Genomic DNA, 26,083 nt, shown 5'->3' with positions numbered 1-26,083 from the left:
ATGAACTAGGAGCAGGGTATAAAAGTGGAAGGTATAAATGGACGAGAGTGACTCGTGCTATCGAATGACGAGCTCCTTCGATCGACGTACCCTCGATCTCGTGCTCCTCTTCTTCTCGTACCTAGAAGGGATCGACGAATTCGACTCGCGATCGTTAACGTAAAACTCAGCTTCGTTCGAGTTCGACCGAGGAGATTTTAATACACATAAAATCGATAGCGTGTCGTAAGTTTCGTAATCAATTTTCAGTGGTAAGCGGCGGCTATCTAGTATCACCGCGGGATAGTCGTTGATATTTATCGGGGTCCGACGGAAGGGCGACGGTGAAATTTCCGAGGCGGTTTTTCTTTTTTCCTCGCTGCGGCCGCAATTTAACCGACAGGGGCGTACATAACGCGTGCCCTTGGGGGGTCCCAATATCGATTTTCCTGCTGCTCGTTTCTTTCTCCACCGCCCACGCCATAGCCTCTCCCTCGGATCTCTAGTAAACCAACGACGTGCTCGGAAAACCTCTTACCGCGTCATTCGTTGTTTCCCGAGCTGTCTCTCCTGAAATTCTTATCGGGTGCGGGATACGAACTCGCGGGGGAAGGCCGTTCGTCCACGCGTCCCGTGTCCGCTCGCTCGATGAAGGAATGAAAAGAAGGAGTTGTACTTTTCAATTTGCGTGTATAATTATAGCGAATAATCGTGGCGATGGTGACGAAAGTAATGATGACACAGTAATATAGTAGTAACAGAGATAGTGACAAAAATAAATATAATATATAACTGTACAAATGATTTGTACCGTTCGCAAATAAATAGTTGATAACGCTCCTTTTCGTCGTGCCGTTGTTGTAGTATCCGGTCGCGTGTTCATCCCGTGGGAGACAGCCAGCTCTGTCACGGCCTTCTCCCCCTCGCCTCTCTTCTTTTCCTTCTTCTCCTCATCCTACGTCTTTTGGAAAAGGCGTGCCGCCCTCGGGGAGGCTGCCAGTCTTTCTCTTCAATTTGTAACTTTCAAAACGTAACTCGCCGACTCCGCGATATACTACGTACGTACGTACCGCGAGAGATTCTAAATTCCTAACTAGAAGTCGAGACTAGACTAAAGGACTAGGATCGAAAACCTGTTTCCTCGAACGAGCCACGATATCGACGACGAGTGCGCGTTCTCGTTGTCTCTGCACGTTCTACGTTCTACATTCGCTCCAAAGTTTGCCTGTTCATTCGTCGACGTACCCTCGACGATATCGTCGTTCGATTCGAGCAACAGTATTCTTTTCGTACACTTACGATAATGCACACTCGTGGTATGTACAGTTTTTTTTTTTTTTTTGTACTCGATTAAAACATACAAAAGCTTTAACGCAGCGTGAACCACGGTCCTTACACGCGTCGTACGATACAATCGTTCGAATTCGTCAGACGCCTACTACCTACGTCCATCCCGTGCCATTTCGACTCGTCGCCGTTGAGGTATAATTCCATAAATCCCTATCGTAATCGTAACAAAATAACGTCTTGCGATTGGTCGATCGTGGATACAATCCGTCCTCGTCTTCTTCGCTCTCTCGTGCCACGAGACAGAGAGTACCGAGAGATGCGATCTCCGATTATTACTTCCTGCAAAATGTCCATTTTTCGTTCGTTCGTTCCTGGTAGCAATCGTTGAGCCACCGATGCGGTTACAAAATCTTCGGAACCGCCTCGCTACCGTCAACTATCGTATTTTTTTTTTTTTTTATATAGAGCATGGAAATATAGAGCGAGCGTGTCGACTCGCGGAATGTTTCGTTTTCCCTCGAAGTTACTTCGCACGCTCCGGAATCGTTCATTAGAAATTATCCTATCCTAAGTGCAATGCTTATCCCTTTATAATTCTAACCGTGACTAACTCGCTTCTGCTACATGCTAGCCCTCGTATAAAATAGGCCACATCGTTGTTGAGCTTCGGATCACCGCGCGACGCCGAGAGATCGGGCGCGTCTTCGATCTCGAAATTCCTCTCACGCCCGCTTTATCACAGAAAATTTCTGTCGGAAGAGGCGACCGACCTCGTCGATCGACGATCGCGAACTTGTTCGGCGAACGCCACGCGATACGCTCGTCTTTGGAAATTCGTTGCAGAGACACGCGCTTCTCGAGGCGCGCGTTCTCCTTTCCTTGTTTCTACGGGTTTTATTATATACCAGCGGCCACGTTCTCGACCAAATTAAGTATAAGTGAGTAAGTAAGTAAGTAAGTATATACGTATACATAAACGTCTCTCTACTTAGACTCTAAAACATTATCCATTACGTCAGCTGCAACTATACTAAAAGAGTATGTAAGTTGTTTCAAGTATTAAAAGGACTGCTACTGTCTACGATGCGGCAAGAAAGTTAATCGAACAAGGGTTACTCGTATCGTGAGAAATGAAAGAACGTGTTCGTTTCGGTCCCCGCGCGTTCACAGAGCATCTACGTCCCTCGCTTTTATTAAGCGTATTCGTATATTAATGAAAAAGGAACTCTTCTCGTTTGTATCTGTCCTCGGACTGGACGATGCGCTCCGTGCACGCGCGGGTCTTCTCACAAGATCGTTTCTATCGGATCAATATACAAAAGTTGTTTAATCTAAATCTTATTCGATCAGCGACTCGCGATAGAACGATTCGTCGATCTGACTGAGTACACAGTCGGTGATCGAATGAAGAAGAAAAAAATTCTCTAAGTCTCATTAATTGTTGTTTTACGATAATAACTACTCTTGCACCAATCACCAAAACCAAAGTCCTCTCGAAAAAGTTTTCATACGGTCTGCTCGTCGTAGGTCGTAGACACTCGATTCGAGTGAGACGTGTTACTCGAACAAGCTACTGGTTCGTGATCGAGAAACAAAGTGAATACCAAACGTTAAAATCGATATTACATCCTAACGTCACGTTACGCACACACGTCGATTTAACTCTATCTCGCGTAGCTGTCAGAGGGATAAAGAGCTTTCGCGGAGACTGTGCAGAAAAATAATTATCCCTCTTTTATTGTCACTCACCTTTGACCGCTAATTCCCCTCGTCGCGTGAACCCTACCGTTTCGTAAAGAACAGTCGTCGTGTATCTCGTCTCTAATTATGATAATATCATGAGTAAGCCCTACACGAATCGCAAGTTAATGTACACGCAGTTGTTTCATGCTTCGTTCAAGTTACAGTTTGGATCGTCTGAAAATGTTACGAAGAAACGACCAAGGTACGGGGTGGGTGGGAGCTGGGGATCGGGAGAAAACCATGTAGCTACAGATGTGCACTACTGGCCATACGAAAGGGAAGAGAGACACATACACCTGTCCTCGAACGGTGAAAATTCGAGAGCTGTTGACGCGGTGGCGACAGAGCGTCTCGAAACACGGCCAGCAGCGCAAACAGGGGCCAATTAACTACTACAAAACGATTACCAATATGGATCTATGTATATATTGTATGTACACGCGCGCGCGCGCGCGCATCGACAGATCGATAATTGCAACGTGGTGCTTTATTTTACGTTACACTACACATATAACCACATATTTATTTAACGGGAATGTAGAGTACAGGGGGATAGTATCGGTCCTTCGACTCTCCGTTACAACTTTTATAAAATCTTGTACGAATCACGCGTCGAGCCGAGGTGTCTCGCGTTAGGAAATGAGATTCGTGGTCGAATATAAATGTCCCGGGCTCCTTGGTGTAGTAGGGAATGGAAATAATAGATATCATCAAGCGATGTTAGCGTGGAATAAGAGTGTTTTTAATGTCTTCAACAACAACAGGTACAGTAACCAGTTTACCTGTAGTAAATACCTCGATAATTATTCTTTCGACATCCCTTTCCCTGTCGCTCGATCCATTCTCTCCCTCGCATTCGATAAACAACGCACTCCGACACACAGCCGTATCTTTCTCCCTTTCTCTCTCTCTCTCTCTCTCTCTCTCTCTCTCTCTCTCTTACTCTTTCTCTCTCGCAGTGTCACCGTCTATGTCTCTTCTATTTCGCTGCGATCAACACTACTAATTAACCGATCCTCGCTTATTACTGTCTCGATTTATCGCTCACCCATTAAACCGGGTAACTTGATTAGATGGGCTCGCGCTACGCTCGTCTTACTATTCTCGTCTATCTAACTAGTCGACTATAAGTACTACGGTTGTGTTCGTTCGCGGTGTCTGGGTAAACTTACTCGGAGTTTTAGATTTTGTCGTCCTTCCAATGAACGCGCGCGTCGTCGACCTATCGTACGGAATCGCGTATCACTCAAGCGCAATCGGGGAAGCAAGAATCAACCAACGGGAATAAGCTTTTTCGAAACCTCTGAGGCTCCGTGACTGACTGAGAAGCCGACTCGCGGAATGAAAGAGTACGATTCGACGCGCTATAAGTACTATCGCCACTGTACACGGTAGCAGCTGAACGATGATGCAACTCATGGGACGTGAATGACGCGAAAACGTTATTGCTTGGAACTGTCCGATGGTTGATGATAAGAAAACGTTCAACGTCGCGAAATGACCTATCTAGCCTAACGGTCGTTACTATCGGCTACGCGCTAAACGAGAGAAAAGGGGAACCTAGTCGTTTCTAGCTTTCGAATCGCGATCGACGAAACGGGACTTGAGTTCGAAATATGCCCCTACTTTGTACACTCGCGATCTATGTACGCGTGTCCACCGAGAACCGGTGTAAAAAAATCGAGTCTCGTACTAGCCGATTACGCTACGTCTACTCAAACGAAATCGATAACCGTCTGTACCGCGATCAACGATCAGAACGCTGAAGAACTCTGATTCTCGCGACGTGTGATATCGCGCCTACCCTCGCGTTTCTAACAACGTTCGTATCTCGATTAGATTAAAAAAATATATGTACTTATACGGAATATCGCGTACGCGATTTAACACCTATATCGGTACGGGTGACAAACTCTAGGCGACTTTTAGGTAATGGTCGTTATTTAGAATTTCGAACGAACCTGAAATAACATCTCATTTTTTATTATTCCCTCGTCGAGGATCATACGACCAAGTCTAATCGTTTCTAAATTTCGTATCGTTATAGTTTATCAAAATCCGGCGCGTATGTACAAAAAGTAACGTCGATCGCGGTCCCGTGAGAGACGATTCATCGGCATGCTTATTTCGATGCCGAAAGTCTCTCGAGTCTCATTTTCAGCCGAATCGTCGAGGTTTAACGAGCGATTTTCGCCTTCTCTCTTTTTTTTTTTGCACTTCAGCCCACGCGCTTCGTCCGCAATTTTTAGAGCGTAAAATCGTGACACAAAAACCGAGCTTTTACATCGATTCGACGGAGAAAACGCGATCCCATTGCCAGGGCGCCGCGAAAAGAGAACAGTCCGTGGAACGTAAATCTTTTCGCAAAAAAATAGGATGAATTAGAACTGGTACGTGATCCTTGGATCAGGATCGAAATGAAAACGAAACGATCGACGAATAATTGACCACCTCGACGTGAATGACAAACGCGTCGCCGTCGTATTGGTAAAACGCAGTAGGTGAAACTAGCATCGACTCCTGGCTTCCTCGTCGAATCGCGACGACTTTATGAAAAATCGTTCTTCGTCCTCGAATATTAGTCGGCTGTTCGTGAAATGCATTACCCGTTATACATATACGCATATTTGTACATATATATAGATATTTATATTTTATAATTTATCCGTTTGCTCGTGTACGCGTATAATATACGTATATATATCTATATATTTATATGTATATATGTAGTGGAAGAACAAGACGCCGACACGCATCTGTCGGCCTTAAAAAAGCGCTACGAAAAACGCGCGGGTCCCATTTCGAAAGTGTGCCTCGAAAAGTGAATCTGAAAAGGAAAGGGAAGAAAAACACGCACATCGCTTTCGCGCGTCCTCGCGAGAGGAAAGTGCGCCCAACTATTTCCGTGAAAGGAACGTCGCCCTCGAGGCAGCCTCTCCTGACGCGTCGAACATTGAAAATGTCCCGTCGCAGCTTCCGTGTACTCGGATGCGACTCGACTCGAGCGCGATGGAAAGAGCTTGACCGTGAAACCGATTTTGAATCTCCGCTCGATTCGAGACGACGACGGTACCGATGGCGAGGGATACCTGGTGGTGAGCGATGGCAGTGGCGATGATCGTTGGCGAGATGAGCGATTTACAAAGGTAAAACTCGTTCCTCGAATCACGCACACGCTACTATTTAAGGTAAGGCCTCGCTTTGCCTCTATTTAGTACGACCGTCTCGTATCGTCGCGTCACGCGCTACCGAAAGACTCTGCGGGACGTTCTCTCGCTGGATGAACGCGCACGTAAGTGAGGAGTACGTATGCCCATCAAGGATTTGGGTTCGGGCGCTTCGAACTGCGCGCGAACACGAGATAATCGTTCAGAGAAAACGTGTCGTTATGTAGTATTGTATGTACAAAATCGTTGCACATGCACCGTTCTTACTCGTCAGCCTGTTTACTGGCTGTCGACGACTACACGAATGCGACGTTCTGCCATCGAATTATGCCGAAACAAACGGTCACAGCGGTTCAAGTCTCTCGATTCAAGAACGAGTCTAACACTTGCATATAGAAAAGTTTGTAAAACGGAAGAAGGAATAAATAGGTACGCGCAGTTCGTTCGAAACTCGTTCTCGATCGAGCGAGCCTCCAGAATTCGTGAAACCAACGAAACAAAATTATATCTCGTTTACGCATATCGCAACTACGCCTACGCCATCGATGGGTTTTAGCTTGGTTCACGACTAGCAACATTTACTATGTGTATTACGATGCGTGTGGGTAGAAATGGGTATCGGCCTCCGGCTCGTTACAAGCGCCGGAGAGATTCGTCAGATCGACGGTAAATAATGCTCGCAACTAATACGCTAAATCTCGCAACGACTACCGCGTCTACGTGAAATGTCTACGGTTAAATGATGCGAACTTCTGTGTGATACTTAATACGTGTGCACACGTCTATTTAAGCGGACCGAGCCGAAAATCTTGGCAAGACCGAGGGTCACTCGAAGTGGCTACTGGATCGGTCGCGAGAGGTCCCAAAATTTTCGTATCGATCCGTATACACGTATAGTACATAAAAAATGATAGAGATAAAAAATAGTGTCTTACCTGGTTCTTAGCCGCCGTGAATGCCGCGCATCGTCGATTCGAATCCCTAGAAGCGGTTCTTTCTCTGTCTTTCTTTCTTTCTTACTTTCTTTCTTTCTCTCTCTCTCTCTCTCTTTCTCGCACTCGCCCACTCTTTCTCTCTGTCTCTTTCTCTGACCATCGACACTCGACTACTGCTTTTTATGCGTCTAAATCGTTCCTGGTTCTCCCCTCTTCGACTCTCTTTTTCTCTTCTCGTCGTAGATTTCCTTTTGTTCGAGTTTCACGGTGACAGGGGAAATTGTGGTAAGGAGCTTCGGCAACGGAGATCGGATTAAGGCACTCGGGTCTCTGTCGAATCGATGATCGTGTAAAACGGCGAAGGAGAAGTGAAAGGAGCCGAGCCGTTCCTTCGACTAATTAAGTACACCGCGCGGATCGATGGAACTGACCTTCGATACGCGTGGATCGCTACAGCCGCTCGATATGTTGCGCGCGTCGATACTGTCGATATGTATTCGCGAGACGCGGCTCGAAAAATTGGTGAGACGTATGTTGTACTCATTCACCGAAATTGGTCCGTCAAAACATTTTGACATTGTCCGCCGCCCGGCTCTTTCACGGGGAAACGCTTTCATCGCGGCGCGCTTAGATCTCTCGATGAAAACTCCTCCGCGCACCGCGGCGCGACGTGTTACGGTTACAGGTTTACGGGTACAAAGTGAATTCTACGATCTAAGTAAACTCGACAACGATATGTACATACGCTGAACCTAGACTCGGTTCCAAGGCAAAAATTTTCGCGCCGATTAGACCTTTACATCTCTAGGCCAGTTCCGTTCGACCCGTGAAACAACGCTCGGATCTAGCAGGTGTTTCCCCCGTACGCTCGAATGAACCGTCTCTCTCGGTTTCATCCCATCGTTCCAAAGACTCGATCGAACATCGGTCGAGCGTACGGATCGAAAGGGACAGTGGATAGTTGAATCAGTTTAATGGAACACATTCGACTTGCTCGCGGTTTAAACACCGACTCTGGTTCCGATTACTCGACGAAAAACCGTCGCCGCCCGCTTTTTAACGAGAGACGACGGACTGGGTGAATCGCGCGGTACGGCAAGGTGGACCCGCTCGGGGAGGTCTTCTCTCGAAAAGCAACTGTGTGTTCACATCGAATTTATTCTATTATAAAAGTTTTACTCTTACTTGCTGGTTAGAGTGCGCCAGGAATGGTCTAGCTAAGATGCATGCGTTACAACAAATCCGCTGGCTATCTGAAACCGCTCAAAAAGCAAACATGGGGTAACGGGAACAGGGTGGTAACGTTAAAAAAATGTCGCCTACGGTCAACGCGTTTCACCGACACGCCGCTCTTTGATCGAATCGCAGCCCCGATGGTCTCGCTTTCGTTTCAACGATACATCGATAATTGAACGCCGGGGCTGTCCCGCGCGTGGACGCGAACAAAGATAGGGAACAAACATCGAACGGGGAAGACCGTTGAGCGAGAGCAAAGGGCAATGCGACGCGTTTTCGACCAACCAGGAAGCGGCGCGAAACGAGTGCCCAGCGGGTTACCGAGACTAATTACGGCTTAATATTAATTAACCAATTAGCTATGCGGCCGCGGGGCACTTCGCCTCCGGCATCGACGGTTGACCGTCGACCGTTGACGGTTGTCGCGTCGACCTTCGACGCTACCGACCGAACGGGTGGAAGTGGATACTAACGGAAAAGAAAGTGGAAAGAAAATTAATCGTACGAAAAAATGAAAAATAAATGGTCGAATCGAATTATGTGTAAGTATAATCGAATAGAGACGCGGAGGGTAGATACAGAGGGTGGGTGAGTAGGCGACAGGACAAAGTAGGTACATAGCACCAAAAAAAAAAAAAAAAAAACAATAAGGAGAAATACATATAAGTATTACTTCCGACATAGGTGAACAAAAGTATACTCGGTTAGGCAAGATACACAGATACACTATACCTACATATATACGGTTGAAGAAGGGGAGCAACAGAGGACGAGGGGGTATGTCTTACACACAATACAGGTTAGCTACAAGTTTGAAACGAACTACTTTATTGGCAACTCATCTAGGCGTAGAACTAAATTAATTATCTGTCGTTCATGTCGTTCATTCGCGTTCGCCGCCCTGCGTACTCCTGCTGTCATCGATATATGTACGGTACAGTGCCGCGGGTCCTCGATCCCTTCTACATCGAGGATCGCTAAATTTATTGCGCGTATTTCTATTCCTATCGCTCGCGGAGAACGCTCGCGTCTCGTTGCACGCACATATGGCACGACGAATTAGCGAAAACCGAGGGGGGGGGTGAAACTAGATGATGAACAAGGAGACGAAGACGAAAAGACAAATGAAAAGTGAGCTCGGAGGGGGACGAAGGACGGGGACGAAGTTGGGCAACGGCAACGAGAATGAGAGCGCGTTCGTTATTAGACTTTACCAATTCGTTTCCGAACTGTCGAATTCGATCGATTGGTAATCGCACGGGACTGCTATAGAACGGTGCCTATTATTTAACGCAGGGGTACTTGCAGAGTAGAATAATCGACGATCGCGCTCGATAATGATAACGATAATGAAAACGTTAATAATGGCAGTAGTAGCAACGATGACAATGACAGTGACGACAACGGCAATGATGATGATTGATGATGATGATTATGATGATTACGATCAGGACGACGACGACGTACTACGAGGCACGGGATGATATCGAATTCCCTTAAACAGGAGTCGTATGTAAGCGTGTGGAACGTGGGACGCGGATGGACAGAGGATTATGCATTGTTTTCTATCTTCGTCTCTTTTCATCCAGTCTCTCTGTCTCGCTCCGTTGCCCGCGGGATAACGATGAACCGGCGTACGTCGCGTAGCCGCAGCTACCCGTCCTCTCGTCTTTCGAATCGTAATAAACGTATCGAGAATCATGGGACTTCTAAATTCGTTCGTATATTTATTTAAATGTTGCCTTGAACGGAGAAACGAATAATTTTAAGAGCGAATTAAAAAAAAGGGTGATGAAACGAAGTATGTCGAGAAAAGATCGATCGCAAGTCGGCAAGAAGACGGAGCGACGAGACACAAAAGGGTGTTCTCGGATTCAAATCGAGTGAGACGCGACGAGGGCGGTGAAGGGAACGACGGAATCAGGATCTAATATCAGTCAGCATGCTTTACCTACTGATCATTCTCAACTAACGAGTGGTTAGCGATCATTAAAAGTGCTAACTACATTAAGAATAACTCTCGACATTCGCAAAAGATGTGTACGTTCGTCTGTATAAATGTACGTATGTCTGTGTGTGTGTGTGCGTGTATGTGTGTGCATTTTCAGCGTATATATGTATGAGAGTGTAGCGTATATAAAATACATAATCGCCGGCAGGTATGCGAAAAACAGTCGGGAGGAATTCGGAAATTAGGGGAAAAACGTTTAACGAGAAGGGGTAGTAGGTACGTGGGTGTTGATCCGTATTAAATAAATCTTTTGGGTCGCGAGCCGGATCGACGAAGGAACGGGGCGAAACGTCCCCTCTAGACCTTTCATCGGTTCGATTTAGTCGTCTCAGTTCACCCTTTCTCGTTCTTCACGGAAACGGAAACGGAAGAGGAAGAGGAGAACGGTTGCGGTGCCGGAGGAAAGGAGACGAAAAAGACAGAAACATACGTACTACATAGAATCGCGATTGTACGCGGATGGTACGGGGTGGGAGTGGGAGCCGGAGGTGCACGTTTCGCGCGCGCGTCCGTTCGAACGCGGGCGTACACGCGCGAGGAAGCGTGATCCCCGGCGGGAACGAGTCGAAGCGTAGTACATCGATGTACCGGATGTCCTCGAGGTCAGCTTTGAGTACGCACCCGCGTTCTATCTCGAAGCTGCGCACCCCTTCTCGAAGCGCGCGCAGATATCGCGGAAAATAGAATTCGGTTTACACCATGATCTCGTGTAGTCGAACGATCGTCCCTCTCTCGTTCGCTCGCATTTTCGCTGGAATGCCCGCGTGCTTCTTTCGCAAATTTCACTTTTTAAGGCGTGCTTTTTGTCTTCTCTCTCTATCTCTCGCTCGCTGATTCACTCTCGCTCTGTCCTTCTCAGGCTCTCTCGTACACGCACACCCACGCACTCTCTCTCTCCCTCTCTTTCTCTCGTTTACTCGACTAAGTATCATCTTATAAGTCATAAATATCACTCACGAGCTTTGTCGTCGTTAACGTTACAGTACAGAGTTAAGTATATGTTTAAGGTTTTATATCACTAAAGAATATTACTTGTCGTCTGAGACAGAACTCGCTCTTCCCAGTATCGCCGCTCGCCGCACCGGAGCGGCGAACCTCCATCGAGTATTCTTTCACGCTTTGCTGCGCGTATAGATTTGCTCTCCCGTTTCCCGTTCTTACTCTTCGCGATTATCGTATCGTTAAACTTAAACGGTACAGAGCTTAAGAGTTTCAGTGGGTCGCTTATTGCTCGAAATTTCTCACATTTGTTTCGCGACGTTCGCGCTGTTCTCACCGCAAATCAGAACACCCGAGTTTACGCGAGTCGCGACAGCTGCGTACGCGCGGCCGCCTTGTCCGTCGATCTTCCGGCCCCTGGTCGCGATGCTACACAGTTACGAACGTATCTGACATACCCAATGGGCGAGCCAGACAGAATTATCCAACGAGACTCGGGATTTTCTCGATAAACTTTTCGTTACGGGCAAACGAGAAATCGGAGGAGTCGGAGGATCGATCCGCGGAGCCAGCCGCCTCGATCGCTCGCGAACGGTAAAAACAGCGCGACGCGCCTGGATACATATTCGTATAAATTAAGTATCGACTCGTTTCGTTTACGAACACCTTAAAGTACTAAGTTAACCTGCTTGAAACTTACACGCTAGAGTCTCTTAACAGTTAAACGCTGAGCTAATCTCAATCTCGGGTTCCTCTCCGTTACCGTGCGGTCGCCCGGGTCGGCGACTCCTCGGCACGCCCAGAAACGAGGATCTTTCGGAAAAAATGTCTCTTCTCTCTCTGTCCCGCGATCGAATCGCGTGCCGCCCAGTGCTTATCCGCGCGATGGAGAAATATTGTCTTCCGTTACACGAAGAAAAATATATGTGCATACTTATTGCGCCGTTCTACGTATTTAAACTCGCTCGTAAGTATGCGCTGGTTGTACGTACATCTTGCCTCTTTGTTTCGCGTACATATCATCTACGCGCGAGCGATCGAACGCGACCGACCTATCTCGCGGAACGAAGGCGCGCGACGGCGGAGAGAACCGAAAATTTTGTTGAGAACTCAACGACGGTCGATCGAGCACAGGCTTCGTTTGGCACTTTGACCGAGGCGGAGGAGCGTGTCGCGGAACGAACAACGGGAGAACTGCCTCGTTCTCTGGAAAACGGAGGGAAGAAGGAAGGAAGAAACGCCGTTCGCGCGCATTCGCTCGGTTTCGCGTCGCCGGAAGTTCGACAAAAAGAATGGAAGCGTACGCGAAAATCGAGATCGGTCGACGAGCTCGTTCGCAGTTACGCGCGTTCCAACATTTTCTCCTCCTACGTTTCTCCGGTTCACGATCTAACTTCCCTGTTTTATTGCTTCGTGGTCGAGATCTTTGAGTACGGAGCACGGTCGCTCGCGGCCGCCTCCGATGTCTCTTATTCGATTAAGTAACCGATTGTTACCGCGCGCTCGCAAGCGCGGTATATTTCGTTTCGTGCTTGGATGCCCGCTAATCTAACTAGGAACCGAACGTGGCAAAACGCAATTAAAAAAGAATTAAAAAAAAAGAAAAAATAACGCGTTAAATGATCTCCTTGATAAAGGGGGGGAAAAAAAGAACGCGCACGTAGGATGAACGAGTGTGTATCGCAGTGATTGCGCGCGCGTTTACATTTCATTTCCTCTGGTACACGTGCATACATATAGTTACTCATGCGTACAAACTCTTCCGCTCGTATCTCACGCACTCTTGCTAATAAATTAATTGACAAGCGATAACGACGAGTAGTAAACGCAAGAAGAATGACTCCGGTGGTATTCGGCCGTGCGGCCAGGGAGGATCCTCGCGCACCGCCGAGGATATACGCGAACGATTGACTTTCAGCTCTTCCTCTCCGCATCGCTATTACCCCTAATCGCGCGTCGTACCTCGGGAAGACGGTAAACGAACGAGGGAAGAGGGTGGTAAAACGGAGACAGCCGTTGAAGATGCGATGACGGGAGTTTAAACGTACATGCCCATTCCGTACATAGAACCCCAGTCGACGCCCTGGAAGCTGGACATGTCGACGTTGGTGAGGGAGTATCCCTGATACGGGTTCGCGGTGGCGGCAGCGGCAGCGGCCGCGGGGGTCGCCGCTGCAGCTGCAGCGGCTGCAGCCGCCGCGGAGGGTGGAGCGGGCGCTGGCGCGGGTGCCGCTGCGGCCGCGGCTGCCGCTACCGCTGCTGCCGGGATCGGGTACGGCGCGTATCGATAGGCGGAGAGGGTCGGATAGCCGCTGGCGAACAGCTTCCCGTATCCGGCGACCGCGTTTTGCACTTGCGCGGCTGCGGCTGCGGCCGCGGCTGCTTGAACTTGGGCCTGGGCCTGAGCCGCGACGATCTGCGATGCCGCGGCGACTGGGAGCGGCGGTTGGGGCGCGAGCCGGACCCCCAACGCGCCCAACACCACTCTTTTGCCGAGGGCCAGGGCGCCCGGCTGCACCGCCTCCTTCGGCTGAGCCTTCTTGCACTCGACCTTCTTGTTCTTGATCGTGTGAAAGTGAATCTCGCACACTCGGTCGACCACGTCCTCGTTCTCGAAGGTGACGAAGCCGAAGCCGCGGTGCCGCTTCGTCTGCTGGTCCATCAACATCACCGTTTCCTCGACCTTCCCGAACTGATTGAAGTAGGCCTTCACTTCATCGCTACTAGTGTCCTGGCTCACCCCGCCGACGAATATCTTCTTGGTGCGATTCGCTTGTTTCGCTCGGTTCTTCGGCGTCGCATGTTTCGGGTCGATCTTCTTCCCATCCAACGTGTGGATCGGACATTTCAGCACCTTGTCCACGCTACCGGGCTCGGCGAACGTGATGAAACCGAAGCCGCGACTACGCTGTAACCGAACAAGCCAGAACGGCCACGATGCACAACGACCGTCTCTCTCTACTTTCTCTCTCTCTCTCTCCTATCTCCCGTTCCCTCCTTTTGTTCTTCTCCCCCCTCTCACACACACACACTCTCTCTCCCTCTTTCTCTCCCTTGTGCACTCTCTTTTCCTTGCGCGACTGCATCGTATTAGCGCACGCTTTCGCTCTTCGGCGACGACCGCCTAAAGTCAAGCCCTGATCGTGAGACTATACTTTCGTTTTCTCTTCAACGAATCTCTTCCGTTCCGGTGTTCGCCAACGAATGATCCGCTCGGTATCGGAATCCCCGACGCGCGATTTTCGATTCCGTCCGCTTCGATTCGAACCGACTCTAATCATTACCGTCACGTCCCGTCCAACGAGTACACTCGTTTGTCTCTATATCGTATTCTGGTATGTAAAAGAGGTAGCGTAATATCTTTCTTTATATGTACAGTTAACTAAATACTACCAAACTACCGTTTACATGCAAGACTGTCCAAGCCAATGTAAGACAAACATTCTAGGATTACGTGAGACAAGGACTTGGAATAAATATATGATAAAGACTCAACTGAAATTACTGTCGTTAATTGTATCGCTACCGAATTACGGATAAATGTATCTATGCAAAAGTAATAATATGCCCATAGTCCTCGTTCGTGATCTCTCGCTCTCTCTCCCATTCTCTCTCCGATTCGCACGCACGTTCACTCTCTCTCTTTCTCTCTGTTTCGAAATTCGTTCGATCGCGAACTTCGTTCAGAAACGAGCCTCTGCCTCTTTTCCACCTTTTACGTTTTAAATACAAGTTTCGATACGAGTAAAGATACCAAGATACGCTTCTACTTCCTTTACACTGTCTCAGCAAATTAGTTACATCGATTAGTAAGTACAACTTTCTTTCTACCATCTACTGTGTGAAGTTTCGTGCAAAAGTGGAAGGAAGAAACTGGTGCATCGAATCTCCTCGAGGCGAATTGCGTTAACGTCTCTCTCTATTTCTTTTAAACCACTTATTATCCCCAACCCGAAAACCCGGAAAGCTTTTCTCGACCGATGCGAACACCGATTTGACCTATCGAGGAGGAAATGGACGAGAAATTCCGACGCGAGTTTACATCGCGCCGTCGTCGGTCCGCTCGTGTCCCCGAGCTCCTACACTTTTTTCCAGCCCCTTGATCGCAACTATCAAATGTACGAAACGATAATCGAGAGTAGAGCAAACTTTGCTTCATCGATGAATTTGGCGACTCGAGAAAGGAACGAAGTTTCGCAGTTGCGATCAGGGGGTGAAAATCTTGCGACTACCGACCAGACCCTGGAAGGGAAGAACGGACCGACGAGACGGAGAAAAGCCGGCGGAAAGGTGTTCGATCGAGTAAACCGACCTGCGTAACGGGATCCTTCATGATCAGGACATCGGTGACGGTGCCGAACATCCCAAAGTATTCCCTGAGCTTCTCGCTGCTGGTCTGCCAGGATAGGCCGCCGACGAACAGTTTTCCGGGTGCCGGATCGCCACCATTCGGCGTACTCCTCCCGGAGCTGCCGGAATGGCTACCGTTTATAGGCACCAGGGCGTTGTGAAAATCGTGCTCGATCGCACCGTTCGCCGTCTCCATGCCGGCGCTGAAACACAACAAATTTACCGCTGATCATTCTTCCTTCATCTCCCTACATCAGCGAGATTATATCTTTAAGATTCGTCCTAAGAACCGAGGCAACGTTTCACGATTCTAATACAATTTCTCTTTCGTTTCAGGTAATACCGTTACTGGTAATGAACTTGACCTTGGTCGCGATAATTCCTCCGATACTCTGTTTCCGGCTGTTCTATGCAACGATCGATGTTCAGTAAGTGATCGCATAAAGTTATTCTAAGTAAGATCGAGTAATCGAATCGTTTCGCGCAGACTCGGCGATGGTTATTACCGATACGAGATACCAACGGTCCCACGATTCTTCGACCTGCGGAAACCCCGGTCCCTTAAGGTGAGTCGCAAACTCTCGCACCGATACCAGACAAATTACGCGTAGATGCCTATTTCCCGAGTGCCATTATTCTTTCCCCCCCTCGAAACGATTTAATCGGGCCGATAAGAACGCGTCGGCGTACCACCAATCACGAGCAAATAATTGGAAAGATAGCGCTTTTCGCGCCATTCGCGTTGCTTTACCGCGGAATGATAAGATCGTCGCGTTCGGACTTCGGAAGAGGCACGGAGATTTCTGCCACGAATTAACTGACGACATTGCGTTTCGTTTTATTTCGAGCCGTCTTCGATTTCGAATCGCAAGAGATGAATTCGATTCGTTCCATCTCCTTTGTTCGTTCGCTGATCTAAAACGATCGCAAGAGGCAGAGGAGATTAAACTCACGTTTAGGCAATTTATAACTTGATATGTGCTACATGCGTGTAATTGATCATCTCGTATTTGGAACAAGCCGTCGCGAACGCTTCGAAGCCATCGCTGATCGCGCGTGGTTTTCGCTCCTCGTTTCATCCTCCGAGCTCCGTTACTCGCATCTCTCTAGACTCGAGGCGATGTACGTACGCGTATGCGTGCTCGTGCACACAATCACTCGACCTCACCATCCCTTCTGCCCCTCGGCTCGACCTCTACCACCCGCGCCGTCCAGCCGGCGTTCCTCGCGGCGATAGAACCGAACCGAAGTACTACTCCGTTCTCTCTTTCTCTGTAACGAACGTACGCCAGTCCTAGCGAGTCCTGGGGGAAAAGGCAACGGCGCGCATCTCCCAGCGTAGGCTACAACCAGCGACCGGAGATGCCTCTCTCCGGACTTCCCTTCCCTTATTGCCATTTCAACCCGACCAGGGATCCTCGATTAGACGATCGATCTAACTTACTTTCGCCCGTCGGAGAATTTAATTCCAAGGAGTTCCTTTATCAAATTTTCTCTCGCCCTTTCTATTATCTTTCTTACACGTGAAGGAAACGCGTTAACGAACGAAGGGCCGAGAATAAATCTAGATAGCGTGCCATTTCGCTAGTTTTCACCCCTTTTAGGGGTCGAAGCGAGGTACAGCGTACGGCGTGATACATAGTTGTAAGAGGGCGAGCGCGCTCGATCGAGGTCGCGAGAGGGTCGTTTCCATCGCTGGAGAGAGAAAGGGAGGAACGAGAGACGGGGCGAACCGTTCGACGGAGTCGGCCAGTGGGGGCATCGCGACGGGGGTGGAGGGTGAGAGAACGCGCAGCTGGTGGATCAATACGCCCCTCCGTTGTTTCCCCCACCCCGCATTTTCACCGGGGGTCGCGTCGCGCTCCCTTTCGCAGCGTTTCCGCCCCTGCGGAACGTCCATCGAGATGCGACGATGTTTTTCTCTTTCGCCGCCTAATTTCCACGTAAACTCGTCTCTCTCGCCGGCCGACCGCTCTCTCTGCATTAGCCGGCTTTTTCCTCGCGTCTTCTTCCAACTATTTCTTTGCCCCAGCGGCTCGAATCGAATCTCCGAATGCTCTCTCTGTCTCTGGAAATTCCGAGGGGCGGTTTTTACCCAGATCTCGCGATCCCTCTCGACTCTTATCCGAAACGCGCGGAAACGACGGTACGACTGAAGTCGTATCCGGTCGGCCGATCAGTCGAGATTCCATCGCGGATAGCATCGCTTACGTCGATGAGACGTAACAAGTTTCCTTTCATTACTCCATTTCCATCCCCATTCACAACGCTCGGCTTGGATTACGCCGCGTTCCGTCCGAATTCTATTACTGGATTTAATTTTGCAATACTTGGGTTATGTAATAATTTATAATGGAATGGCCACAAGCCAACTAAGGCGCTCCAAGTTTTCCACTTGAGCGTAATCGCCGATGACGAATCGATATCCGAAAAAAGATTGAAATTATTCGCTCGGTCTGCCGTGGAGGCCGGCCGAGGAGATTAACCCTGACCCTTCACCCGGAAAGAAAGCTGCCCGTCTCTTCGCGGTTGTTCCTAACGCTCGCGATGAATTTCTCGGTGGCCAGCCGCCAATGCTCGTAGGCGCCGTGACCCCGATCGGGTCGCGACACGATAAGCGATAAGGAGCGGAGGCATACACGACGACGAATGACGAGGGGTCGACTCGGGCCGGAGAGGAGAAACCGGAGTATCGGTGGCCCGTGGCCCTCGGCAACGTCGAGGGTTACTTTCCTCCCTTTCTCCGCCGCCGCCGCTTTCGGCTCGGCGTGGCTCGAGCTGGACGCGGAGAACTCTCCCTCGATCCGTGCACCGCGTGTGCGCGTTCGTACGCGCGGGCGCGGGCAGACACGCGCGCACCCAACCACCCTTTCACCCTTCTCGCACCCTCCGAGGGGCTCGCGCTCGTCGAGGAGAGGGTGCGCTCGCGTAACTGGTGGGATCCGCGGCTTCCCAGTGTGGGGGAGGGACAGGGTGCGGAGGCGCCGTCGCCAGCGAGAGACGCAGTGCCGTCGGGACGCTCGACCGGGCGATATCGCTTCCGCAACAGTTTAGAATTTCGAGTTTAGATCGACGCCGCCAGCGGCACGACACGCACCACCGTCGCCGTTGTCGTCGCCTTGATTCTCCGCACGGCATTCGCCCTCTCTCGACCGGCGAATCAGGTGCTCCGCGTCTCGTCGCGACGGATTCCGCGTCAACGTTTCGATGCCGCCGGTGACCAGAAGAACATCTAGTCGTTCGCATCCGCTTGCCGGGGATATTGTCTTGTCACAGCAGTACGCCTTTAGAGTTACTGGTGTGATGGGACAAAGTCCTCGTCTCTTGGTCGCATCATCGCCGACATCCGTCGTAACGCGCCTGTTTCTCGTCGATTTCCATTTCATCGAGGCTGGAAGATTGTTCGTCCCTCTTTCTGTGTTTCGTGTTTCCTCGGGATCGCGTAGACCGTTGCAGGTATCGCAGGGAAGCTAGAGGAGCGTTTCGTCCGGAAACATGGCCAACGTGCCTCCTGGATCATCCCTTCGACGTGGATGCGTACGAGGTTTCCGGTCGATAAGACAACTTCCGGAAGGTGCGGCTGTCCCTCGCGATACTCGGCGAGTTTTCCGCTGGTCGGCTCGTGAACGTCAAGAATTTTCTGCACGGCATTCCGTTCGGACGCGTCGTAGTTCCGATCGGTGTCGGGCCCGAGAGACGGAGGACTACGAACAGCGTAAAACCGTGGAGACCGGTGGTGGACCACGGAGCGGATACTCGCACGGCGATATCCGGATTGGCAAGATGGCCGTGGCGTTCGATGCGTTTCCGGCTACGTTTTCTTCCCGTCGACGAAACAACCCCCGCATCGCTTGTCGCGCTCGCGAACTTTGGTCCTCGCGCGCTTTACGTCTGTTTCGTAACGGAGTTTGTACGATCGAACGGTGACGAGACATCGCGTGGCCTAGTTATCCGGAGAGGCGGCGGGTCGGTCCGTCCTCCCGTGGTTTCTTCGGTCGTTTCTAACCCCGAAATATCCGCAGTCGTTTACTGAATAATGAATCGGTCCCGTTTCCGTGCGCGACGCCGTGTATCGAATTAGAACGACGCGGCGCCACGATGGGGTAGTGGAGAACTCGAACGGGGTCGATGAAAAGGTTAACGCCGGGTTTAGGTCGATCGCATTCGCCTTTTCTTTCCCTCTAGACTCCACGGTTACCCCACTCTGTCTCTCTCTTTCTATTTCCTTCAGCCACCCCTCTATAGTTTCCCCAGTTTCGATTAGAATTTCTACCACGGACGACGTTCGATCGGTGTCTGAATTACGTATACGCTCTCGTAATTCGTCCCCTTCCCATGTCCGCGGCAACTCTCCGAAATTCTTCGACCGACGAACGCGAGAAGATAAAGGTAACGAAGATGGATCGAGTACCGAAACGGGATCGATAGAACGGCTGGGAACCAGGGGAAAAGGGCGGGAACGGTCCTTCGAGGCAGGAATACGCATCCCTCTAATTATTACCGGCACGCGACGTTAGCTCGTTACATTATTCGCTGCGCGCTGTCTCGTTTTGCTCGACCGGCCGAGTGTCGGCCAATTAGTAACTTTGCTCGCGAACCGGTTGCCGCTCGTTTCCGCTAATCCCGTTCCCCCAGTGATCGCGATTTTCCCGTGACCCTGTGTTCCAACTTCGACGACGATGGAGAACGGAGCAGAGAACGAGAGGGCGAACAGTCTAAAGGCCTAGGGCCAGGGTTAGAGACAGGGTGTGTAGGGATCGCGGCGAGAATTGATTAGCAGTTGGATTAACGGGCGCGGCAGGTCTGCGATTCGAAAGAGAAGAGGTTGAAGGCTCGGAGGTCGTCGGAGTCCGATTTCATGGGGGGTGGTGGCACGTATACAACGACGACGGTGGTGTGTGCCGATGGCGATGATGGTGAATCGTAGGTGCACGTGGAAGTGGTGGTGACGGTGTTGGTGACGGTGATACGGTGGTGGTGCGGATAGGGTGGGTTGTCATCCAACCTTCCTGTTGGCTGTTAGAGGGCACAGCCGGCAGGCGGCGGCACGTTTGATCACGAGGAAAGCATGGAAGGGTGGGCACAGGGCGCAGAACGGGGGACACGGATGGAACAGTATTCGTTCATCCGGTCGCCGGGCGAATCTGTGACTGTCCCGATTCGAGGAATTCCGAGGGGAACCGATGGGACAGAGTATATCGAGCTTCGCGAGCCAAACGGAGCGGCAGGAGACCGTCGAGAGAAGATCGCGGAAAAACGGAGTGCACGCTCCGCCATGTTCATCCCCGTGAGAGACACCTTAGACAAGAGAAACCCCATAGATGTGTAGAGCCTAGAGTATACACCGCCGCGCGCAGATATTGTTGTGTAGATATACTGTCATAGATTAGTTCGCTCTTAGAGATTTACATTACGTCTATATGTATGTATATTTATATTATATGTATCGATGATCGCAAGACAGAGACTTAGCTTCGGTCAAGGAGCTATCTTCGTCCGAGATATATATTCGTTGTACTTTCATCTTGTACCTTCTGTCTATACATATATGTACATCTTTTTCTCTATCTTTCTTTCTTTCTCTCTCTCTCTCTCCATCTCTAAGTATATATATATATATTTTTTTATATTATATGTGTTTGTACGTATCGACTCGAGTCAAGTTTCCGACCGGTTCTTCTAAGATCAGGAAGCGCGAACATCGGTTTTTCGAAGAGAAAAGCGAGCGAGCGTGCCGGTAAAAGGAACAGCGCGCAATTAGCATGCATTGCGCCTGTTGCAGTCAGGCGACGCGTACACTTCGTTGTAATTATTATATGTTAAGCACCATTGCCCGTTGCGCATCATAGATCTGCACATGTAGATAATATCTTACTAATCTCCATTGACGATGTCCAGAGAAAAGTCTAATAGCGCGCGCGAATTAGAAGCTCCTCGTTAAAAATAACTCGACGATTTTTAGATATCGACCGACGAAAGAGATAATGTATTAATTATCGTTATGAGGGACGAATGGAGTATTCAATAAATCGATGTGAAATTGTTGCCTTATTCGAAAATTGTCTATGGTTGGATGCCTCGATTTCCTTACAGAATCCCCTCGAATTCGAGAAACCGTGCGTAACAAGCAGTTAACGCGGGTCGAAGAGAAGAACGGTGACTCATTTGCGAGCAACACTCGTAAACGTCCATTAAAATAATTACACCGTGCCGTGATCGGAGGGATTAAAGTTTACGCGTCACGGAACGACCCCTACTCGCGCCGGTTTCAAGACGTCCGCGAGTTACTTTCGCGGGGGCGACTCAATTTAGTTTAATTCGCGTACGACGTTAGTTTTAATTAAGGCGCACAATTAACGCGGCGAAGTCCGTGCCGTTTAAAAATAACCTCCGCTTTGAAGAGTCTACGGCTAGTTCTCGGGTCGGTCGCAAGTTTAACTTCTTTGCTCGGCGCGTGTACGCACGCGTTCCGCCGGTGTACGACCGGAGGGCGAGTCACGGGACGCAGATGCGTGAAACGTGTCGCCGTAAATTGAATACCCTTCCCAACGCGACGAGGAAGTAGTGGTCGGCTCGCGAAAAGTGAGACAGATGCTCGTTCGTTTCGCGCGATAACTTTCCCTTCTTCTCGGAGTTTCCTCTCCCTCGATTTGTGTATCCAGCGGCCACGTTATTGGATCAATACACGCGGGCTTCCAATTAATCCATAGGGGGTGCCCCTCGTCGGATGGCCTATGGAAAACATCATACCCTCCCAGATTAACCCTCCTAAACCACAATCGCTAGCGTCGGCAGCGTCTTCTACGTCACTCGGGCGCACCCTCGCCGCGGTGGCGTTACGCCTCGTACGCGAAATCGATACGATTGCCCTTTTCGATTCCGAGCGAATACGCGGTTACGAGTTTTTCCTCTCGCAAGACGTATCTAACATCGACGATGTACGAAATAGAAACCCTTTTCGACTCGAAATTCGTCGAGCACATCCCCTTCGGTGCTCGAGACCGATAATAATGCCGAGAACGAGGAAACGAGGGGGAGGAAAGTTTGGTCGCGTGCTCGTAATGCGAATCGAGTGTCGTGTCTATCTAGGCCAGCCTCATTACTCTAACAGTCATCGGTTCCTTTGGTTAACGAGCAGCCCTGTTTCCATCCCCCGACTTCCCACATTCTGTTCACCGTACCTCGCGGTACACTCGAACGAGTCCCGACCCCAGCTCGTCCAATTTCACCGATCACCCAATTCCGCGTTCAAAGGGTTAATGTTTATTTACGCGATTAATTGATATCGGTAATCCCTAATCCGCGTATCGTCCAATGCAACGATTGGCAGATTTATTTGATACGACGTTGTGTAACTGTTCGACGATCGTGAAGCTGTGGCTAATTAGTCATCGCGGTAATCAGAAGCGATCTCGCGAAAGACATCATCGCAGGCGCACATTGCCTAAAGGGTTGCTCCGCGTCACGCCATCGCGTTTCGCTTGATTCGTCTGGCTTTGAGCCGGGCGTGGCATTTCATTAATTGTATCGTCACGGGACGACGTCGCGAACTGACGTAATGACTCACCCTCCCTGATATAATCGACGACGAAACGAAATTAGTGATGAGAGCTAGCGGCGGTCGCAACGACGTCTTCAATGTTGACCGAGCATTCCAAGTATTCGCGATGGGATACGTGAATCGATGACGCGAGTCGGTCGTGGCAAGGGTCGAAGGATAGAAATCGATTCTCTCGGGCTTCGCGTAGAACTACCCCCAACGAGGGGGTGAAACAATCTTGATAGTAGTCGGTAAAGAGAATTCTCGCGATACGCGGATGAGAACGAGCTGCGTTACCGACGACCTGACCTTTGCTCCTTTACCCGTCGAGCCGACAGTTTCGAAGCGCGCGTAGTTCTGCTGGTATCCACGAGTTCGAAATCGAAATTAGCTCATAGACCACTTTTTCAAAAGAACATATATTATTCCGTACTTATCACGATTGTCCGCGATTGAAAACTCCGAAAAGGACCGATCGAGCTTTTGCATAATTAGCTATGCAAAATTGTTTTTCTCTTAATCGAGACATCTTTCCAATTAGAATTAAACAGAAACGTGCTCGTAGACTTCGAGTATCTTCTTTGTTTCCTTTCCCGTTTGTCTGTTATCTCACGCAGATCGGAAAGGATTCAGTTATTCCTACGTGACGCACACGGGGTCTCTGCTCAATCGCGGATCTCGAGGTGACGCTCTTCTCGATCACGGAGCACCCGTTATCACTTCGATCTTCCTATTCACCCCCGATCGTACGCCCTGTTCTCTTGAAACGCGGTCCTTCTTTTATGCGGTTCATTTATGCTCTCCCCAAGACTGCTCTTCCAATCTTTCAAGGAACAGTCACGTTTGTTCGCTTCTATTATAAATAAGCTACGGGATATAAAAACGTAAAACAAATTACGTGAATTCTTAGCCGCTGTACTACTCCGCGCGTTAGGATATTTCATCTATCTATTCAGTGGAAAGGAGAACGAACGCGGGTGGTAATTTTCGAATTAGCTCGCCCGATTTGCTCTTTTAACGAGAAATTCGTGCAAGCTAGATTCTAACGGAGGTAGGCAATTTTTGTCCGTCCGCGATCGTGCACCCACGGCCCTAATTCCAAGAGATTAGAACGCCGCGCGATTAATCGACTAAAATCCGCTGAAGGCAACCGGTTCTTCGACGTCCGTCAAGTCGGATACCGTGCCGGCGATTTATATCGCCGACCTTCTCTTTTGTTACCTTTCGCACCGAATATAACCGGTCGGATATTCTTGCTACCATTTTTCACGCACGCATACGTCGCAAGCTGCAGGCGCATTTATGCACTTAGTGTACGTGACCGGGAGAAAGGTAAAGGGGGTTAAAAGTTAGGGAGCGCGAAGAGAAAGGTGGCATATGCTAGCTGTTATATCTGGTACAGAAATATCCTAAGTTTACCTAACGGTGTTTAGCGAACTAGGTCGGTTCAGGATGATACGCGTTTTCCTCATTTTCTACTCGCGAGAGATAACGGAAAGAAAGAGAAACGGGCGAGGAGAGAAAGGCGCGGAAAGAGTGAAGGTTTCTCGCGAGATTTTCCGCACGTGGAATGTGCGACGTTTGCTTATCCTGATCTCGCGAATTAAAATTTCAACGGAAGCGCGTCCGCTCATTCCCTGCTATTGTGAGACGACTGCGAAACCGTCGTTCCGAAAAGATTAGACGTTTCTCGGCTTAATTAAAAATGTAGGGACGGAACGGCGAGAATCTCTGCTGCCTAGCTAGCTACTACGGCGGGAAAGAGTCGATGAGCGAGACGAGGGAGGACGGCGACGAGGAGCTAAGGGCAAACGTTCCCGGCCCTTTCCGATCGCCTTTCTCTCTGTAGCCGAGCTTTGCGACAAAGAGTTTCGGTAATTAGGGACTCACGAGAGACAATACACCGTTGCCCGGTCACCGTTGCTCTGCGGTCGTTCGTGTTCGCACTCGGTGATCCATCAACCTGGCCGGTTCGTACCTGCATCTTTGAAAACAAACAGACAGAGGAACAGGAATGTTCTCGGTCCCGGTCTCGTGCTCGCCGATGATCATCCGCGCGCCTCTAACTCATTTTCCACCCTCCTCCCTCTGATCCTCTTCGCCGAAAACGGTCGTCGAGGGCCTGCGAAAATCGTCGGATGCTTGTTTTCTCCATTTCCGAATCAAAGCAGAGACGGGGGATCGTGAAAGGGACGGACGGGGCTCGGGGAGGTCTGTGGAAGAGGGAATGACGCGTTTGGATGACGACGAAGTCGATCTTGATCAGATCTCTCGAATCGTTTCGGGAACCGGGATGCGAGCAGGATCGTTCGACTGCTCGTAGACGACTATTTTGCGGTTGGGTGGACGCAACATAGCTTCTAAAACGAATGGGGGATCGGGAACGGTTGGTCGAGTTTAGCGATTACATACTGATCTACGATTATTATCGGTGTGGCACGACAATACATCTCGCAAAGACGAACATTCCTTTGGTAGAGAGCGATGTTAGAGAAAAGTGTGTTAGGTTGTGACATCTATCTAACGACGAGTAACGATAAATATACAGTGATACACACCGATATGTCTATACGTATGTACATATATTTATATAAATAGATAAAGATACTAAAAAAACACTACTCGATATACGCGCGTATGCCACGCTGAATATATATCAATGAAATCGAAAAAGCGATAGCTCTAATTCGTATGCGCACAATATGTACCTAAACGTGTACACGTTTATAGATTATTATAGATACACAGAATATTATAGGTATACAGGTGTAGAAGCGACGAATCTTTCGGCGTACTACCAGACATTGTGTTATCGCACTAAGTTACCAACAAGGATTCGCAGGTTAAAACCAATATCTGAACTACAAGCAATAATCGTGTACGTGTGTACGTG

General features: G+C 49.5%; 2 protein-coding genes across 15 annotated transcripts in view; one reads left to right on the top strand and one right to left on the bottom strand.

Annotated features, from left to right (window-relative positions):
• LOC108626817 (uncharacterized) overlaps positions 1-26,083 on the top strand; it is a 33,352-nt gene that overhangs the window by 2,342 nt on the left and 4,927 nt on the right. For 2 of the 3 annotated variants that reach the window (XM_026815130.1, XM_026815129.1), the window contains 2 exons: positions 15,987-16,078; positions 16,138-16,216. In XM_026815130.1, coding sequence (XP_026670931.1) covers positions 15,987-16,078; positions 16,138-16,216 — 171 coding nt within the window. Of the gene's footprint in view, positions 1-15,986; positions 16,079-16,137; positions 16,217-18,760; positions 20,938-26,083 lie in introns of those variants that run through there. The other variant, XM_018027709.2, reaches the window with a different exon arrangement.
• The window catches only part of msi (RNA-binding protein musashi), a 79,714-nt gene continuing 55,344 nt past the window's right edge, over positions 1,714-26,083 (bottom strand). For 6 of the 12 annotated variants that reach the window (XM_018027703.2, XM_018027704.2, XM_018027702.2 and 3 more), the window contains 2 exons: positions 15,613-15,853; positions 1,714-14,208 (listed from right to left, as the gene is read on the bottom strand). In XM_018027703.2, coding sequence (XP_017883192.1) covers positions 13,339-14,208; positions 15,613-15,853 — 1,111 coding nt within the window. In that variant the 3' untranslated portion in view covers positions 1,714-13,338. Of the gene's footprint in view, positions 14,209-15,612; positions 15,854-25,080; positions 25,313-26,083 lie in introns of those variants that run through there. The other 6 variants (XM_026815127.1, XM_018027708.2, XM_026815126.1 and 3 more) reach the window with 3 other exon arrangements.

Source organism: Ceratina calcarata, unplaced genomic scaffold (assembly GCF_001652005.2).
Source record: "Ceratina calcarata isolate Rehan_Ccalc_2016 unplaced genomic scaffold, ASM165200v1 scaffold43, whole genome shotgun sequence".
In the NCBI taxonomy this organism is placed as follows: Eukaryota; Metazoa; Arthropoda; class Insecta; order Hymenoptera; family Apidae; genus Ceratina; species Ceratina calcarata.
This window is presented reverse-complemented; position numbering and strand designations above follow the sequence as displayed.